We start from the raw sequence: 19,665 nt of genomic DNA on the forward strand, positions 1-19,665 counted from the left end.
CTACTCTATTTGGTGAAGTTTGCCCAGTAAAAGGATCGGGAATCGCAGGTTTCCAGCATCAGCTTATTTCTTATCGCGAACTCGAGAAATTACCCCCGCCAAAACGCCGATCATCTGAGATGCCGGACGATCGCATGGATCCACATTACACTTGGCCCCTGGTTTTGTTGACCGATTTGTGTACATCGAGCCAAGCGAAGCTTAGTAGGCTGGTGAAGTCAACACTCGAGGACAATCTCAAGTCTCATTTCAACCGGTATTTTGGGACATCTACCCAAGCCGAAAATGACACTCACAATGCCAATGTCAATGTCCGTGTATGGTCACCACCTGGTCGCCTTCTAGAGTCTATTGCCAAAGGAGGACCACGTCGCGACAGTCAAAGCAATCTCTATGCCCTTGCTATCCTAGCATACCGGTCGGGTCGGCCAAGAATCATCGCGGCGGATGAAACGACCAAACGTCAGCTGTCAGGGAGATTTCTCAGAGATCGTGATCTATATTCAACAAGGGAAGGAGGACGCATCTCGGTAATTCTCTTATCCACACAGAGGGATCCCGACTCGGGTGAATGTTCTGTTTTCGCAAGACGTGCCGTGTGCTCCCCACAAGAAACCATGTTCAATCTCGACGACATAGACTATATATGGAGGGATGATGATCCTCAAGCAGAGCCGTTCAAATCCGTTCACAAATCATGGGGACCCTTGTGGGCCCATGGCCAAGGATGGAGGGGAACCATGTTACATGATCCGGATGAAGAACCGTTCAAGTTCGGGACAGCAGATATTCTAGGAAGAGAGTACTATGCCAAAGCCGTGACGACTGCTTTCGGTCGCTATTTACCCACCGAGCTGGCCATCCAGATATCCAATACGAACAGCCTCCCGATCAAGATGCCAGTATGGAACCGTCGCCCCAGCAAGACACATCTAGTCATCTTCCTCATGTATCCTGCAACATCCCAAGATTTGGGAAACACGTACCAAAAGCTAGTGGAGGCGGTTCCGACAAAGTTTCTCCACACCCGCGACAAGTTTTCAACAACAAATTTAGATAAGGGACTCGCATTAGAGACCGAGGAATGGTACACCGAAGCCCGCATGACACTGGAACTTGTTCCGTGGGATAAGCACCGCATGAAGACCCGTCGAGATCTCGTCAACTTTTGGAATGAATATCGTGTCTGGGATGCTCAATTGGGGAGGAACGAACATGGAACCATGCCTTTGCTCTATCTCCGCAGACCACTATCTGCTCTGGACGAGGCGCAGTTTGGCGTTCTTACCTGCAAGCCCCTTAAGACAAATCCATTATTCATGCTGAAAATGACGTTCTTGGATATTTGCACTGACATGGAAAAGTTTGGCTGTGTGCTTCATTTCATTACTTCTGAGGTTCACTCTCGCGACAAAGGTGCCAAAGAGATACTCTGCCAGCCGGATGAACCGTTCTTTGTCGATCCACCTCTCTGGCTACCTATCATCACGACAAGTTGGGTCCGAGCCGTGGTCTTCCTCACGAACCAGTTAAGCAATGCCGCAAAACAGACATTGGAACAGCTTATTGTGCCACCCATTGACGTGGATTCTGACGGCTCCGATTACGATTTCCAAGATGGACAATTATTCCCCGAGTATTCGACCGTACCTTGGCGTGAGAACGCAGCTATGATCGATGGAAAGGTGGACGATATCTGGGAGCTCGTTCGGACGCTTTACGTGTATCCTAAGACGGCTGAACGAGGCACAATATCCTTCGTTTGTGTGGATCGGCAATTTGAACTTGATCAATCGGTCATTCTGGTTCAAGCAGATGAGTGGGATTCTGATCTGGAGCATGATTTACTCCAAGACTTGCCCTTCCCGCGCTTGAGAGGGTTCAAGTATACTCGTGCCTCCGCTGAGTTGGCATATTTTGAGAACTATAACAGAGTCAATATTCATGCAGTGAATTATCTTTGGTCAAAATATCGAAGACATGGATGGCCGGCACCTGGGATATTGCCTGATGACCCTGTAGAAGATATAGACTATGTTGATAGGAGCGCTTACCCTTGAGTTTACCAGTAGAATCTGTGGAGGATGACTTAAGCTGGGCTGTTTACCTACATAACTATTTACATGGACAATCGTGCGCTTTATGCATTGCTCGCGCTAGTGGAACACAATTATTTGAACGGCGCTTCGATACCCCAGCTTATTGGTGCTTGCCAAATCATGCGCGTGCGTAGGGCAATGTGATGCATTTACCGGTTTCAAATCTACCAATGGGATACTATAACGGAGAGGGGAAGGGAGAGGGCGTAAGGAAACTCTGTAAGCTCGCAAGCACAGATGTCCCCTGTACCTTGGTGGCTTCTTCTCGAAAAGCCGGAATATTGGTCTAAAGGCCATGGCGACTGGTGCATTCAATACGATATACGACTTGACACATTTCTTCAAGTCATGAAGGATTGCGAGGATGAGGCAATACGCGCCGGTCAACTTATGGAGACTCAGCGTCTCTCTGGCCCAATGCGAGACAGTTGGAAGAGCGGCAACTTGGGTCATGTATGCCGCACGAAATAATTTTTCATTCGACTCGATCTATTGGCAGAAAATTGACCGGCGATTCTTTCGACCGACTCAAAACTTTGACCCTGACAATGCCTGGAAGGAGAGGCTTCATCTCTTGACACCTGAAGAAAAGGAGTATATAGATAAATGTGTAAAGCTGAAGTTTGAAGAGATGGACACGAGACCTCTTGCTTGGGATCCGGATGAGTATACTCGAGCATACGAGTGCGAGTGGGTGGAATGATTGCTTGGTAATTCTAGGAGCTTTTCACGTTGTACTCCAGAAGGACCGATGGGCTCGCAATAATCCACAATATGCCGAGACACTATTCTTCTACCACAGTCCAACTTGGCACAGGGCGGCTGAGGATCGTAGGTTACAATGATATGGACCGTTTGGAAATTTTTCCATGCGTGTAGTAAAATCTGTAGCCTGCTCAACATCTCGTAAATGATTGTCTTCCAGGATTGCCAGATCAATTGTCATGTCGCAACAATGGTTGGTACGATCTCATCTCTTAAATAGTGCTCCTTCTTCCGGTTGAGAATTGCATGGTTTCATGGAATCTGGTATTGTCCAATTCGTCGTCGGCAAAGACCGAAAGCGGTTCTCAATTCATGCGGCGTTAACCAGCTCCTTCCAAAGCGAGATTCTTCAGCCTCCCACGGTCGGGGAACTCGATGAAATAATCTTTGGCCGTTGCTTTGAGTTCGTATACTCTGGCAGCTACTCCATCCCTTCGCCAGTTTTTAATCCCTTTAGTGGTCAACTCGGTAATGGCACTCAATCTCTGAAGGGGTCTGTGAAACTTTACGATAAGCCGCCTTATAAGCTTCCTATCGCAACCCTTCGGACGGGGCTTCGACTAATAGACTTATAGAAGGATAGTCAAATCGAATAAGATACCAACGAATAAGGAAGCGAAGTGAAGGTATAATATAGAGCGCCTTATCTACTCCGCCATTATCTAAGAGTACTATATAACGAATCCAGTTCGGCTTATAAGCCTTCGTTATCCCCGCAGGATTCTCTAAAAGCAGTAGCTCGCCGATTACCTACAAGGTCTTAGGAAGCCCGCATCCGTCATTTGCTCCCATTGACGGGTCGGATCTAAGTTCAAACGCCCGTCGATCCACGCTGTATTCTATGCTAATATATACCCGTTCTAACTACAGCTCTCTAAACTGGGAGGACGGTCCCTCGAGGGTTATATTACGAATATATATACTAATATCCGGGGCCTCGTCGACTATTATAAATGCAGCCTCGCTTGGCCACATAGAAAATTGAGATAAGAGTTGAATGACATTGTCATGGCAGAATATATTTAAGGCGTTGTAAAGTGCGAGCAAAGTCACTACAGATAATAACGGAAGCTTAGGTTCTCCCAGTCAGTCATCCACATCTATCATTATATATTAATTTCTTATGTATGGGATTACGGGTTTGAGCGTTTTATCGGTTACAGGAATGGGCTTGATTCCGCACTCTTTACGATCAGCATCTGTATACTCTATGGGATGCACTATGTGGTCCCAATTCGGCGTCTGGCTACGAGTTCTTGCTTCAGTTGGATGAAGCGCCTGCATAGTCATACGCAACTAGTTAGACTGCAACAGGCCAATTGAACTTTGATTGATTGATTGATTGATCCCAGTCAGTCACATCCTGATCGAGTGCAATACCGAGCGCAACAACCTTCTCAATTTCACTCTCCTCGCAAGATTCAGGGTGTATTTTTACATTCTTCTGGCGGTCGCGTTGCTGATTTTGAAACTGGAACAGCTGGCGCAAACCAAGAATAGCGACTAAGGCAATAGCCAGTGAAATCATCATTCCGATCCAGGCACTCTGGTCATCGTTAGTGTTGATTTATCAGACATGAAGCCAAGTAAGAGCACTCACTCCGTAGTTAGGCATTTCATTGGAGAAGAAGAAGAAAGGACTAGTGATATTACCAGCACAATTGCCAATAAACATCACTGCGGTCACCGTCGTCCTCTTGGTGTATCCAGCCACGTTAGAGGCGCGGATACTCAAGATAGTCGGAATTCCGGCGGAATATGCAGGGAAAAGCTACATCCCCGCCAATCGAGCTATTTTCTTGGTAGGGTCAATCTGAGAGACCATAAGAGAGCCAGCTAGACTGATGAGCGATAAAACAGCAGCGGTAAGGCATCAGGATTTGCGGGATTTCGTAACGGTTGTCGTGGCCAGAATCACCCAAATGAGAGTGAACACCGTCGTGGATAATCCAACAAGGAGAGTGTTGAAAGTCGAATATCCAAACCAGTGGAGTATCCAAACCCAGAAATAACAATTCCTCCGAACTGCAGAAGGGGTGGAATAATCAGTAAAGCTTAACGAAGTGCGGTCTAGGTAATCTTACGCTCGTGAGACCTCCATTGGGGATGCTGGATGCCATGGAGTAGCCGAAAATAAGCCAGGTTTTCGAGTCGATAAGTGCTTCGATGCATTGATTTTTTGACCATTTGTGTGAGACTGTGGTGTGTGACTCCCGCTGGGCACGTTGATCGATGAACTCTCCTTCCTCTTTAGAAAGGAAGCGGGCGTTGTGAGGGCTACCTGGTAGGTAGAAATAAAAGACAATTCCATATGCAAAGGTGACGATGCCGAATATGATAAATATCCACTATAAATTATTAGCTTAGGCCCAGGTAATGTTTGGGGGATGCAGGACAACGTACCCTCCACGGTTCAACTGAGTTGCTGATATGGCCCATACGTTAACAGCCCACCAAAAATGGACGAAACACTGTTCCCTGTAAACCAGATTCCATGTCTAGAGGCATGCTCAGACCGTTTGTACCACACCCCAGTGGTCAGGGACAGACCAGGGCTAATTGTACTTTCAAAAACGCCCAGCAGGACACGAAGGGATATGAGACCGGCAAAGTTGGACGTGGCGTCATGGCACGCTAGGACAACAGCACATATAATGCTATGGTGTTCATTGTGAGCTTTAAACATGAGGTCTGGGAGAGAGAAGTGCCCAACGTACAAGGAAACGGAGAGGAACTTGGCGATTAGAAATTTGACGAAGCATAAGGATACTGGGTAAGATGCTACCAAGAAGCGAAAGAAGAATGCACTAGAGGCCCATGAATACTCATCACCAACAAGATGCTGTTCTCCCGCTGTCAACGACTATCCTTTGGTATGGTCCGAAATAGATACCAAATATTTTTGAATTCCAAAAATTGCAGTATATCCGAGCGCAGTCTTGTCGAGAAATTGAAGCATGTAGGCAGTGAACATGATGGGAAGGATGTTAAATAAAAATACATATCAGTTGAGCTCTGTCCGAATATTACATAGTGATGAACAATATCTCGTACTGCCAGTCGATTTTGCGCATCAACGCTTTCTCGTTCTAATAATCAAAAAGCTTTGCCGCGTGGGCTTTAAGCACATCCTTCTCCTCTCCCATATCCGGATCTGGTTTATGGTCTTCCATGGTTCTTTCCAATTAAAACAAAATTGTGCGAAAGAAGTAGTAGTTATGCAAATGTAATGTATTGCCCAGGGTATCAAGGAATATATACCTATACGTATCGGATTTTCCCTAGCGTACGGGGCTTTCCTATTTGACCTGCCGCCGCTTTTATAAGGGTGCTCAGGCTCAGGCTCACTAAGTATATGTCAGCACGGACTGAGATCAGTGATCATACTCAGTTTAGTCACGTATAGAATGACTGATGCTTAACATATTTCCCGGGCGAGCTGCGCACCCGGGCGAGCTACGCAGTCCGGAACACATAGTAAATGCAATAAATTACAACTTGATATCTGAACAACCACGATTCTATTTTATTTCATTATAAGCTAATAGCTTATTAGTGGCTTACCCCCACATTTTTTATGCAAGAAGTTTCCCCCTGTCAGAACTCGACACAGAAGGTTGGCTGAATGTGATCGGACAGCGTCGTACGTATGTTACAGTACTCTATGTATCAAGAAATTCCTGGTAACCAGAGGGCCAGATTCGGCCTCTCGTTCACCTTGTTGATGTCTGAGGTTATCGGATTGACAGGGAGTTGATTGATTGACATCTGTGTCGATCGAGAAATCTCAACGCCTTCAGCCCCGGCTATCTAACAATTTTACTTATTACATGAAATACTCCGCTCTTGTACTACATTCCCTATTATCATATTAAGCCCCCTTGTATATACACTTATTTTGGCATTCTGTTTCCACCACTGCAACAGCCAACTAGTGGACAGGCTGTTCAGAAAGCAATATATGTGTCTTACACTACTTCCCGAAAGAAATACAGGGCATTACTTGAAATAAATTAAGGGGAAAAAAAGAAATATATATATAAGTAGTTGTCCTAGAGTATACAAGAAGACTAGATTGCACGGAAGAGAAGATTGCTGATGGATGATCCGCAGATCATATTCTTATTTGAGAGGTCATAAGGAACATATTTCTTTTTATGTACGTACTCTATACCGTGGGTTATGACGATGACTAGAGCTGAAAATAATTTGACTACTCTGGTTGTATACACGCAGCTGGATGTAAATAATCCCCAGTTGCTTGCATACCAAGAATTACTATTGAACTGTAATTAACAAACCTTAGCCTTGCAACCGAATTTCAAGCGCCATTCAAGAGCCGATTTACCTGAACGAGGCTGCTCATCCTAGCAGCCCTATGGCAGTTCCCCCGCGGAAGGAAATCGACACTGGGATCCAGCCCTAGAAGCGATGAAGGTACTCCGTACTCGAAGCACAAAGAGTGAGGTGTTGCCAACTTCGGTCTAGTGACACTCTCAACAAGAGTAATAGATACGCTAACCATATCCGGCCACCCTATCTTCCTTTAAATAGAGGGATATATGGATATGGTAGATCGTGTAATTACATGGAGCATGTGGTAGGACAGGTAACTATGGACTGCGCTCGAATGTTGATGCAGGATGAAACAGCAGGATGATATTGACTGCGTATAGGTAGAATATCCAAGAAATAGTAATTCTGAGACGAAACGATGCGGATGGTACCTAATTGCTACCGTTGGCTACCTGAGGTTATGTAAGGGATATGAGGGGTTGTGAGAGAGTGTCTAACTGCAGCAGGAAATTGTGAAAATCTCAACTCCCAACTATGTTGTACATTATGCATATGTGCAGATCCTAACTGTAATATGGGTGGGGGTTTGTGGACCCTTTGTAGTCCAAAGGTCATTCCCTTTGCTAATAACTAGATAACTAGGTACCTTGTACAACATGCTGGTAATACCCCACATTCCAAGGAAATGTGTCACAACGAGACGGAATTTGAATACCACTATTTTCTATACTGTAGGTTCAGCTTTCAAGGATTTGGATCTACATGTGCTGTAAACTGAAGTTTCCCTTTTAGACTGTTTGGTGAACAGGTCTGTGGCAAATCTGCGACATAAATTGAGCCCGCCGACCCCGGATGAGAGACAACCACAAATACAATTCCGACACTCAAAAGCATTCAACAAGAACCACATACTCCAATTCCAACCTACCACCATGAGATTTGTTTACTCTCTCATCACCACCCTCGCTATTGCCAGCGTGGGCCTTGCCACTCCAGCCAATGCTAACGACCTTCAAAGTATGTACTTGACCTAAGTTCCTGTTTTTGCTTTCAAAAATGTCGCTCATTAATTGATATAGGCGGTGACACTGTTGAACCCAGATTGTAATTTCCATCTTAACCCTTCCAAGTATCATAAGCTGAAGATTTCCCCAGAGATTACTGCGACACCTATCTCGATTGCCCTCGTCCTAACGTTTTTTGGACACGCTGCTGCTGCCGCAAGTACAATCAGCCGGACACGGAGCCTGGCTGGTGTCACGCCGTGGCTATGTCAGGTTGTGGAATTATAGGAGGTGAATGTCAGAAGTGGAACTAGGAGGCAGTAGCAGTATTGACCATGGCTAATGAGTGCTATGCGAAGGGTACGAGACAGGGAGGAGAAGAGAGGGAAGCTGAGGCCAGATTGTTCCTAGCCTTATATTGTCTGTCTTTATCTTAAATTATCAGTGATTGGAATAAATTGTCAAATTCCGGCAAAATTTTTGTTCTGAAACTTCAACCATGCATTACTGTCAAACTAACCATTCGGCCACAACAAGACCCTACACACCTCATTATGCCTTATCGTGGTATAACAGCATGTTTGCCGTTGATAGTTAATCATGGATATCCTATAGCCCATAATGTAGTAGAAATTACCTTGGTTGATAAGAAGCACCCTACATATGGAGTGGAAATTGCCAGAACAATTTACCTGGCGAGACAAGTCGCCAATGTTATTATGTGGTATAAAGCAACCCTAGATACATACAACAATAAGTCCGACGAACAGTGGTTAGCCGTTCATTTCAACCAACGGCCAATGCGCGCCGGGTCGTTCCACTACCAGATCATAAGTGGGACTAATGTATATGTGGACGTCACCACTGCGTTCTATCCTGACTATGTCTTTAACTCTTCTGCCCATATAACCGTAGATGGGATCTTAGCGAGCCTTAGCGAGTGGAGATACTCCACTGTTGACAATAAGGACATGAAGGGTAATCTGACCGCATTCAATATAAAAGTTTGTCCTTCATGAATGGGTTAGCCATTTTTCTCTGTGGGACTATTAAGGAAAACAGGAGCACACCAATATTTCGGGTTATCATAGCTCCCTATTATGTCATTTTTCAATCCAATTGATTACATGCAGAAACTAAAGGGTTCTAAACCTTACTTAGTACCTCTTCCCTATACGTAGTATAAAATAAGTATAGAATTAAGAGAACTATTAAATAACTTTATAATATTTGATAACTTTAATAGTTTATAAGTTAGTGTTTATAGTCTAGTAGACAAAACATATATAAATAATAGTATTTTACTAAGATAGGTAAGTGGATTTATCCACCTTAATTAGGCTTAGCGCTAGAAATTTATATATCTGAGGGTCATTGCGGGTCGTAGAGGGTCACCCTTAAGCGACAGGTCTACTGGTAGGTACTATAAGCATGTGAAGGTCGAACTATGCCAATTGCATCCCTTTTCCCTATCGCATATGTTCACCGTAGCGCAATAATCAACACTCGCTGCTGCCTTTCTCCCTAAAATTTGGTGAATAGGTGAGGTGGTTTCCCGCAATCAATCATTCGTATTCCGTTTCCCAGGGCTAGCGATTAGGACGAGGACGAATACGGGTGAGATATATCACTCAGCCAAGGTGACCGGCCTTTGATCTATGTAGTATGAACAATGGCACTGTTCTAGCCTCAAGTATCGCGATACCGGCGTTCATCCTGAATTACAAGCGAATGGACGGAGTATTCCCGGTCAGCCTAATTTGACCTTGATGGTGGTCATGTGGCTTGCCAAGAGTAATATCAAGCTTCAGTGGAATAGTAAACTGAGCTAGTAGCACGAGCCTCCGAGAACCCCCTCCCTCAAGCCACATAAACTAGTTAAAAAGAGGTTCGTGGGGTCATGAGGGAATTGTCGGTGCTTCGCCACTGGCGCATCTGGCTATATGTGAGACTCGCATTTACTTCAATGTTTCTTTGAACATTGAAAAGATAACTTGAAGTGCGAAGGTAAAACAATCATTTCCACATAGTGGGGATCCATTATCACAGATCTTTTGAACCGGCAAAAGGACGGCACTCTAGAAAGTTTGCGCATCCATGCGGCTGTTCGCAAGCCCGATCAGGCCCTTAGTCTTGGAAAGCTAAATGTAAATGTTGTCCAACTGGATCTCAGTGATAGAGATGCCGTATCAGATTACCTCCTCTTGCACGACAGTAAGTTTGCAGATTGAACTTCAATAGACACGAAGCCCCCATGTACATTATCTCTGACGAAAAGTGTCTTCTGCTCTACGCAGTAAATATCATCATCAATAACGCAACTTCGATTGACCAACATGTGGCATTAAATCTCATTTCGGGGATCCAAAAGCAACGCGAAGTAACGGGACAAGAAGCCTTCTTCGTCCAGACAACTGGCTTGTCGGCCTTTGACGGGAACACGAACTGGCCGTTTGGTCAAATCAAAAATACAGACAACGTATATGACTGGGAGAAACAGTCCAAAGACACGTATGTAGTGCGAGATGTCGATAGGTTCGTGATTGAAGAAACGAAAAAGGCCGGTATCACTGGGTTCCTGGTTTTTCCTCCCATGCTTCGTAAGTTTCTTCTGTTAATTATCAGTCGACTTGAAGAGCGTACTGACGAAGTGTAAGATGGCCGAAGCGATGGCGCATGGAACCAGCATTCGCCGCAGTTACCAGCGCTTATCAAGGCCAGTATCCAAAACAAGCAAGTTTACAAATTTAATGAAAACCGAGTATGTTCTGCCTAATTACCCGTCCTTGCTTTTGATTGAGCGGCTAATCAGAAGCAGGAGGCTCCTCTAGCCCACGTTTCAGATATCGCAAGTTTTTATGGCCTTCTACTGGAGGCTATTCAACGCAGCGACGCAATTCCCACCGGAGAACGTGGGTGCTATTTCCTTGCTTCCCACGTTGTGCAGTGGTCGGATATCATGGATCAACTCGCCACGAACCTTCATAATCGGGGTTTGGTCGCGACGGAATCGACACAAATTTGGCCCTCAGACGAGATGGCCGCCCAATCGGTCGGGGTGCCAGTGAAATTTGCCTACAGCATGTGGAATGCGAGTTATGTCCACTTATATGATAAACTCCTTCATCGAATTCGTCGAATCGTTTTACCAATGGACTCCCAGCCCGAAAGTAGTTTGTGAGAATGCAAAGCTTGTCGGATGGCACCCAGTTTGGGACAAAGAGTCATTTTTAAACAGCATTGACAAGGAAGTTGATGACTGTCTGGAACTTGGCTTGCCCAAGAGTAGCCTCTTGATCTCATTGAAACCGGTCTCGGACCAAACCACAAAGTGACACCCAGACATGGTCATTCATGTTGTGACTTACTAGTATATGTCTACTCAAGAATTGGCACAAGACTGAGATACAAATGAACCATGTCTACGTATTCGAAATGGCCGCTCGGTTTGAACAACAATTCCATTGAAAGGTTCGAGGGTGATGATCGGAAGAAATAGTACAATCAGGAAGTACGTGGCGACGGATCTAACAATGAGTATACCGTTGAGATACTGAAAAAGCTACATAGTGGTGAGACTGCAATTATTCGGACAAAATTTGAGACCACTTAAAGACGAACATTGATTTAAACGGCACGTCCACTGGGTACGTCCAGAAAGCGACGATCAAAGAACAGCGATCAACCGACACCCCAGCCTCTACTAGTAGTACACGTGTTTTCCTAATAGTTCAGCGCCCCCTAGGTCAACCTCAAGTACTGCTTATACTACACGCCATCCGTGTTTTTATGTCCAACACACCGCAGTACAGTAAAGCTGAGCTTTGCAAGAACGCTACCTTGTATTTGTAAAGGCGCGAAAGAAGGACGCGATATAAATTTCGAGTTTGCTAAGGTTCTCTTGGAGTGACTCGACGAGCCCGTCATCACATGCGAATATGGTCAGGTGCAAAGCTTGCTGATGAGGACATTAGAGTGTCAATTTAGTGAATTCAGCTATCGACAGTACTAGTAGTAGTCTTTCTTTGCCCAGCGCCAATAATGGGAAATCCCGGCATTTCGATTTTGCTGGGGGCATTGGTCATGGAGCCACTCGTATTTTCTTGTTCGAGGTTATAGGGTTTATCTTCGCATTTGATATTCACATCCCGACGGTCATCAGCGATACCGTAAATAAATTGAGCGTCATTATCATGAAAGATTGGCTAAGCAGGCAACAGAAAGGCGATCCCTCGACCAGTGCGGAGTAATCATCTCTCAGCTATCTTCGCTTCGTAAATCCTTTCTTTGTATGTATATATGCCAAGATATCGGTTCAGCTGAAAACCCATTGCTTCCAGTGGAGCCTACGGCTGCCTCTTGAGAGAGGACATGCAACCCAGGAGCAATAACGGCCCATAGGATGCAATTCAAAAATATTCTTCAGCTTCCTAGGCCAAAAGGAGCGATTTACATCCCGAAACAAGTCACTGCCTGACATCAATTGATGTCACTTGGAGGTTGCCTTATCATGCCCTTAGGCTACGACGTGCATGAAGCTTGAGAACAACTCATACATACATTAGTATATATGCATATATGTAGCACAGTACTTATTACGTTTCCCCTCTGTTGTTACTACTTATATGTATCAAGCTATAGATCGCAGCGGATTACGACACATACATGACTCAATTTTTCTTTCGGATACTTGGACAGGGATTAATGTGTCGTGATGTGTCTATAGTGGGTACATTGCTCTAGTTTTAGCTCATCTTGGGGTCCTCTGCAACACCCACAAGACTTTTTGTGGCTAATTACATTGAAGATCTTGATGCGATGAAATGAGGCATTTTCAAAGCTGAATTCGATCTGTATAATGACGTGAGGAAGGCAGAAAACCCCTCTGGGGCTATTATTTAACCCCCTCCTTAGCTCTGCAATTATTGAGACCATTCATAAATTCCATTGCTTCTTAGATTCAATCCTATGATGTCTCCTTCAAAGCCAAGCATACCGCACTTGTTCGATTCACACAAGGATCACAACGTCCTCTCATGGGAGACTTCCATCAAACAAAACCCGGCCATTTATCAGAACTGCTTTGTCCGTCGGATCACGCACGTCAAAGACTTGAACAACAAATGGGTTCATGAATTTCTCCAAGTTATTGTGGAGGATAATTCCAGCAAATTTTGCACCCGCCTGATCACCGAACGTCTCCAAGAGCGAGACCAGGTGACCATCGGTAAATGGGAACCTTTTGATCACTACCAGGAGAAATGGACACCCGAGGATTGCTACTACGAACCTTTAAATCTTGCAGTCATATCAGCAATCGGTTCGAGCGGGTCTTCGGGGGGGTCTTCGGGGGGGTCTTCGAGCGGGTCTTCGGGCGGGTCAAAGGATGTTTTACCCATGCCTTTGCTCACCCGATCTCTCCCACCAAGCTTTCTCAGTGTCCGGGATTTTGCAAAACAATTGGGGGATGCACACCGGTCGCATCCAAGATACAATTTCTTCGTCTATAATTGCTATTGGTTTGCAGAATGCGTTTACGAGGCAGTGAGGCGTCGCCGACCGTCGCTCAACGACTATTGCTGGGAATTCGCTAATAAGAAACGATGCTTTATTTTTGTTCAGGAAGCTATGAGGGTTCGTACCCCCCTTTCAAATGTTCTGGGTCCAAAAAAGGGCATCGGACCAACTAAGTAGACAACACTGATGTACTAACACACCTACTAAAAGAGAGCAGCACGTAAATTTCTTAAATTGCAAGGCCATTTCCCGATTCACGCCCCAGGGGACGAGTCTAAACTACCCACCAGCGAGGATTACACTCAATCGCTGAAACAAATCATCCGTCTAGCGGAAGATGTTAGTTCACCGACAACCCGAATATACCTGAATATACTTACTAAAAAGCGATGATCAAGGATGTCTCAAAGAATCCAACAGAAGCTACGTCTATGACTGAGGAGGAAATCGAGCAAGCCAAGACGGAGGTGAGAAATAATATTGCCATAATACCCGAGTTCATGAACATAACAATGCTTTGCAGTACCACGAATCGATCGGGGAGCTTCTGTCGGATTTACAAGCGAGCGATGACTGGGAAAGAACAAGAGACATCGGCAAACAACTTGCATATGAGACTGGGTGGAAGGTAAGATGGACCTTGTGGAACCGTCCTCTACGAGCGACCGAGAAAAAATTATGGAATGTATGCTGATTATCCAATTTTAAAGCCGTCAAGCGAATATTCGCGAGACTCACTCTTTGGAGATATGATCCAGGTCGTAAGGCCAAATGAAGAGGAATCTCACGCACTTGATGAGGCTATTTGGTCATTTATTGGACGTGGTTTCGAGAATGACATTGAAGATGACGAGCTTTGATTTGGCAGAGGATCCTATCTTTTTGTCTACCTCGATTTGTGGTTTTCCCTATTTGTTAGGTTTCCCCAAATCTTTACGCGAATGCGGAGGTGAATTCCTTTCTTTATTTTCATTGCAAGACCCAAAATGGCTTCCAAGGCTCTATTGTTGATGCCCGCATGCTCTAGCTTTTACCTTTCTAAGCTACTATGTCGTTGCCATTCAATTTATTTGACACTACCATACAGGCCTCTTTTCTTTGTGCACTAAAATCCAAATTACGGACATTTTGCTGTCATTTGTATTGCACGATGAGTGAAGTCCATCTTTTCTTCTTCAGGGTAGCACATAGACCGCCAGGTCCTCTGCCTTGGATATTACCAAGGGTCGTCGTTCTGATTAGCCATGCGGTGGCTACCGGCATGATTATTGACCCAACGTTTGATGGAATTAGCGGCTCTTCGAGTGTCCACATGGTCATAGTAGTAAGTGGCCTTGAACCCGTAAATCAAGCCGTCAACGCCCTCTGACAATAGCTTGTCGGCATACTTGTCTTGGCCAGTCGCTAATGTCCAACCAAAAACCCTGCCAAAGCCCTGGCTTTTAACAGCTTGGCGTAGCTCTGTACAGGTGTAGTAATCTCTCTCCCAGCAATTTCCGAACTGGAAGGGCAAATTGAAGTACCCATACGACATGACACGTTTATTCTTGGCCATGGGTCCATGTCGGTTGAACCAGTCTTCGACCTTCTTAGATTTACCATTCAGATTTAGTGCCTCCCAATGGTGGTTGGAGACACGCAGGGCATTGTATGCCGGGCCTGGTTTGTAAAACCCAAAGAGAACCCGGACACCCAGAGGCTCAATAACGTCCCGTGCCATTTTCCGCAGGTTGTCTGTGGAGCAATAATGCCATTTGTTGTTGTTAGGGCACCAATCTGGATTCTTGATATCCAGCCACACAAAGTTGATGGTCGCGCCCCTTCTCCGGTGTTCCGCAATGGCTTGAAACATCTTCCAAGCAGTATCCCCGTAGCTGGTCAAGGTACCGTCATGGTCTGCATACCAGCCTTTCCTCCAGGCAGTCATATCAATCTCAAGTGCATTAGCTCCATTTAAAATGGCATCGTGAACACTCTTAACCGTCAAAACCCGATGGGCAATTGCCCAAATAGGCCTCTGGCTGTTAAAAGCGGTAATGTTCTGCTCCGAATCACCGATATCAGCGTGCTGTTTGACGCCATGATCCAAAGTGCTGCCAGACAAACGATCTTCCACTCCTTTACTAGACGGCTTCTCGGTGGAGTCGACCGTGGAATTGGGTTCGATCCCTTGTTCCACAGAGCCAAAAGAAGAACCACCATCGCCCTCAAGCTCTAAGCTCCCGCTGAATTCATTCCCAATCAGGGTCTGAGCTGAGCTTTCTTCTTCAAGAAGTCCTTCCTGAGTGTGGATGGCAATGTCCAACTTCGAGGTCCTTATCGGATATTGGACGGAGAGGTCAATCCAGCTAAGCAATAAGGCTGGTAAAAGAAGAGAGAGAACGCTTTGGACAGCTCTCATCTTCAATTCAATTCCAACAGAGGTAAAGGATTATTTGCTGGCTAGAATATTGAGACAGAATAGATGATTAATTATCCGACTGCGTTGCGTGGCACGAAAGGCTCTAAGAATTGACGGTGGCCAAAGAACCTCTGTGTCTACTGTAAGAGGTGGGGACTAGGTAGATCAGATAAGACTGGATAGGGAGATAGTAACACTGATATTGGATAATAATTGATCTCTGTGTGGAGTAGGTCTTATACCCCTAGGGCTAGCTAGCTTCATGTGACTGCCGATCTCCTGTATTGGTTCTATAACCTTCTATCCGATGCTCCTGCAGCTGTATAACAAAGGGAGGCTTTGATCCTATGACACCTACAGCAGCAGCAGTTAGGACGCACTGCCATATCTGAGAAGTCTTGAATGTTTAAATGTCTAAATGACGCCGTCTTATACTGATGATGTAGTCTAATACTTCACGGTACGAAAACAGAAAGCTCTCATTGTCAATTTATGAGACTTGTCGTACTGCATTGATTAATGTTTCAGATCACTTCATCCGCCAACCCGTTTTTAGGGCGTCAATGTCGAGATAGTCCTCGAAATCGATTTGACCTCGCGATCTTGAAACTGAATTGCCAGGTGATGAATCCTCAATGTGTTAATCCTGGTCAAGGCCATCGTTCTATTGATTGGGCATTAGTATGAGTCTTCTAGCCCTGGAGAGACGTATTGTAATCAAACCGTAATAATACATCGAATCACCTACTGTTATCATCGGCCTTGATGTGGTGTTAAGACCCCAGCCTGAGTGATTATAAAACCTTGGAACCTCCCAAAGTTGCATCGGACCGTCATTATCGTTACGAAGCTTTTATTTCATTCCAAAACTTGACGGCCATTAGGACTTTCACCTAGCGCAAAAGAGGATTTGGCCCTTGAAAATTAGGGGCCCCATCTTACAGTGACTGATTGGCTGAGAGATTCAAGGATGGCGGGCGACATTAGACCGTATATATGATACCTCATTACAGTGGGTAGACCTATTGCCCAGACGATAAGCTTAGTAATGTAAGTCTTTCATTATCCATCCATGTCAACGTGACCAGAGAATCTGGTCATTATCTTCAGCCATGGGTTCTCAAGTAAGTCAAAATCACTGTTGACCTCCCATAATGCTCTCAGCAAGTTGCAAATGAGAAAGCGGCCACCAACCTTTCCCTGCTGATACTGCTCCCTCCCATAGTCTCTCCGCAACAACCGACTACCGCATGCATTGTGTTTCTGTCGTATCACCCTTACTCTCCTCGCTTCTCCAAGCCTACGTCACAACACGGGACACAGAGCGAGAGAGGCACAAAGAGACGGATGGAGCGAGGGAGAGAGAAAGAGAATATAAGAGGGAGAGATCGAGAAGGAAAAGTCGATTCAAGTCCTGAGACTAATAATGATCACGAGGTCACCGCGCTCACCTTTCAACCATGCTGCCAAGGTTATCTCATTGGGTTGGCTATATAATACAAGAGCTTCAACAACGGTCAAACTCATGATTCTATCCGTAGATTCTCCACCGAGTCGAAACATCTCCAGTTCTAATAATTTACGGACCTGGGAGAATCTCTCTCAAGAGCTCATTCACTCCCAGCCCCATCTCAGCGCATTCCTTCCATTACCGTGGATAACCTAGACTGACTTCCTCGAATCGACACTCATCTCTCCAATCGGTCCTCCGAATATGAAGGTGACCGCCAATCACCACCTTGGCATTAAATCTCCGATGCCAATCGTCTGTCAATTTCGTACCGCACCACAAGCTAAACCTTGGAATAAACTTGAGTGTTACCAAATCTTCTCGTAGCGGCCAATGATTCGCAATAATAACTAGCAACATTGGGAATTGGAGGACATTATTAAGACGTTCGAGACTAAAGCCTCAGCCTTGATGACGCCTGGTTTTCAATACCAAGAGCCTGCGGTTGCGCAAGGGTGCTGAGAGCCAAAGGCGGGCGCGTAACAATGAATATTCTTCCACCAGGCAAAAGTACTAAATCTAGCACTGGTGAGGAAGATCTTGTTCGACTATTTTCAGAGGCACAAGTTGTTGTAGACCCTCGGTCTTCTTGTACATTCAACTCGTGCTGCTGAGTCAACTCAAAACAAGCCTGCGGATAACAACATGAGTACTCCCAATCTCAGACCTTGAACGCTATCTGGGTGGTTTAAGTACTTGACGATCTCCATAATCCTCCCGAGGTCGGATCGGCCCAGTCCGATGGATGTCTTGATGTCTCCGCTCGATGCCAGCGAAATCCCCGAACCCCCCGCTTTGGCGGAAGTGTCCCGCCTCGCAGCCGCTTATCCCCCCCCCCCATCTGCACGTACTTCCAAATTGAGAATTATTTTGAGCTCCATACTTCAAACTCACTGCTTGGAGTGATCGTCAAAGTCCTTTCCGTTTCTATAATTTATCGTCATAATCCGAATACCCCACATTGTATCCATTTATTGTTGCATTCCCTTCGCCTTGTGTGAACTGTCTTGTCCTCCAAGCCTGATAACGAATGTATTGCACCAATCTCCACATAGGTAAACAGCCATTCATCTTGGAATTCGGCGTTACAAAATCAATATGTCCGCTGACGCCTCAGCAGGAGCGACTGAGGACCAGCGAGCCTCGCTAACTTCCCGAGTCCTCCCTATGATGACCTTGTCGGAGGGTTCAAGTCCACTCACTCGCCCCCTCGCTCCAATACCCTCAACATCTGCTCGTGAGCGAGCGGAAGCACGATTCCAAGTTCAGGGAAAAGCTATAGTCACCGGCGGAGCAGGAGCACTTGGCCTGATTTCTGCACAGGCTCTCCTGGAGCACGGTCTTTCCTCACTATGTATTATGGATCTCCCCAGAACCTTGGAGACATCATCAGAAGAAATCCAATCACTAGCATCAAAGTTTCCCTCTGTCAATATAACAAAAGTCCCCTTGGACGTGACATCAATCGAGTCCATCAAAGCCGCATTCGAGCAGGCAAACAAAACAATGGAAGGCATCGACATCCTCTGCTGCTTCGCTGGGATCCCCGGTTGCCAACCATCCCTCACAGTAACACCCGACCAGTTCAGCAAAGTGATAGACGTCAACCTGAACGGATCTTTCTTCTGCGCACAAGCAGCAGCAAAATGCATGGAATCCTCAGGTAAAGGCGGGTGTATCTTGTTCACTGCTTCGATGTCGGCCCATTATACCAATTTTCCGCAGCCGCAGGCTGCTTACAATGCGAGTAAGGCCGGAGTTGCGCATCTGACTCGAAACTTGGCTGCTGAGTGGGCTGTTCATGGGATCAGGGTGAATAGTATTAGTCCCGGGTATATGGATACAATTCTTAATGCTGGTGATAGTTTGGCGGATGTTAGGAAGATTTGGGATTCTCGTTGTCCGATGGGCCGGATGGGGGATCCTGAGGAGATTACCGGGGCTGTTGTTCTTCTGTGTAGTCAGCGTGCAGGACGGTACATTACTGGTACTGATATTGTTATTGATGGGGGGACTTTGACACTATGACAATGTAGCGTGGGTGTAAATGATAGTCATGAAACTTGTATCCTG

At 45.6% G+C, this 19,665-nt stretch overlaps 8 protein-coding genes across 8 annotated transcripts; 6 read left to right on the top strand and 2 right to left on the bottom strand.

Moving 5' to 3' along the window:
* Window positions 1-119: 119 nt before the first annotated feature.
* On the top strand, window positions 120-2,060 carry N7537_007414 (uncharacterized protein; the record flags this gene model as incomplete). The annotated part of the gene is made up of 1 exon (XM_056898471.1): window positions 120-2,060. One exon carries the CDS (start codon window positions 120-122, stop codon window positions 2,058-2,060), a length of 1,941 nt encoding a protein of 646 aa, XP_056750547.1.
* Window positions 2,061-2,336: 276 nt separating this feature from the next.
* On the top strand, window positions 2,337-2,802 carry N7537_007415 (uncharacterized protein; the record flags this gene model as incomplete). Its single annotated transcript, XM_056898472.1, has 2 exons — window positions 2,337-2,552; window positions 2,599-2,802. 2 exons carry the CDS (start codon window positions 2,337-2,339, stop codon window positions 2,800-2,802), a joined length of 420 nt encoding a protein of 139 aa, XP_056750548.1.
* Window positions 2,803-3,118: 316 nt separating this feature from the next.
* N7537_007416 (uncharacterized protein) lies at window positions 3,119-3,439 on the top strand (the record flags this gene model as incomplete). The annotated part of the gene is made up of 1 exon (XM_056898473.1): window positions 3,119-3,439. The coding sequence occupies one exon, from the start codon at window positions 3,119-3,121 to the stop codon at window positions 3,437-3,439; it is 321 nt and encodes a 106-aa protein (XP_056750549.1).
* A 4,653-nt stretch (window positions 3,440-8,092) lies between these two features.
* Window positions 8,093-8,452, top strand: N7537_007417 (uncharacterized protein; the record flags this gene model as incomplete). Its single annotated transcript, XM_056898474.1, has 2 exons — window positions 8,093-8,177; window positions 8,316-8,452. 2 exons carry the CDS (start codon window positions 8,093-8,095, stop codon window positions 8,450-8,452), a joined length of 222 nt encoding a protein of 73 aa, XP_056750550.1.
* Window positions 8,453-10,418: 1,966 nt separating this feature from the next.
* N7537_007418 (uncharacterized protein) lies at window positions 10,419-11,345 on the top strand (the record flags this gene model as incomplete). Its single annotated transcript, XM_056898475.1, has 3 exons — window positions 10,419-10,764; window positions 10,822-10,925; window positions 10,983-11,345. The coding sequence occupies 3 exons, from the start codon at window positions 10,419-10,421 to the stop codon at window positions 11,343-11,345; spliced, it is 813 nt and encodes a 270-aa protein (XP_056750551.1).
* A 1,853-nt stretch (window positions 11,346-13,198) lies between these two features.
* N7537_007419 (uncharacterized protein) lies at window positions 13,199-13,563 on the bottom strand (the record flags this gene model as incomplete). The annotated part of the gene is made up of 2 exons (XM_056898476.1): window positions 13,199-13,413; window positions 13,455-13,563. The coding sequence occupies 2 exons, from the start codon at window positions 13,561-13,563 to the stop codon at window positions 13,199-13,201; spliced, it is 324 nt and encodes a 107-aa protein (XP_056750552.1).
* Window positions 13,564-14,897: 1,334 nt separating this feature from the next.
* N7537_007420 (uncharacterized protein) lies at window positions 14,898-16,082 on the bottom strand (the record flags this gene model as incomplete). Its single annotated transcript, XM_056898477.1, has 1 exon — window positions 14,898-16,082. The coding sequence occupies one exon, from the start codon at window positions 16,080-16,082 to the stop codon at window positions 14,898-14,900; it is 1,185 nt and encodes a 394-aa protein (XP_056750553.1).
* A 2,608-nt stretch (window positions 16,083-18,690) lies between these two features.
* Window positions 18,691-19,620, top strand: N7537_007421 (uncharacterized protein; the record flags this gene model as incomplete). Its single annotated transcript, XM_056898478.1, has 1 exon — window positions 18,691-19,620. One exon carries the CDS (start codon window positions 18,691-18,693, stop codon window positions 19,618-19,620), a length of 930 nt encoding a protein of 309 aa, XP_056750554.1.
* Window positions 19,621-19,665: the final 45 nt, after the last annotated feature.

This window comes from Penicillium hordei (assembly GCF_028827395.1).
Source record: "Penicillium hordei strain IBT 12815 chromosome Unknown utg000004l_segment0_segment0, whole genome shotgun sequence".
NCBI lineage: Eukaryota > Fungi > Ascomycota > Eurotiomycetes > Eurotiales > Aspergillaceae > Penicillium > Penicillium hordei.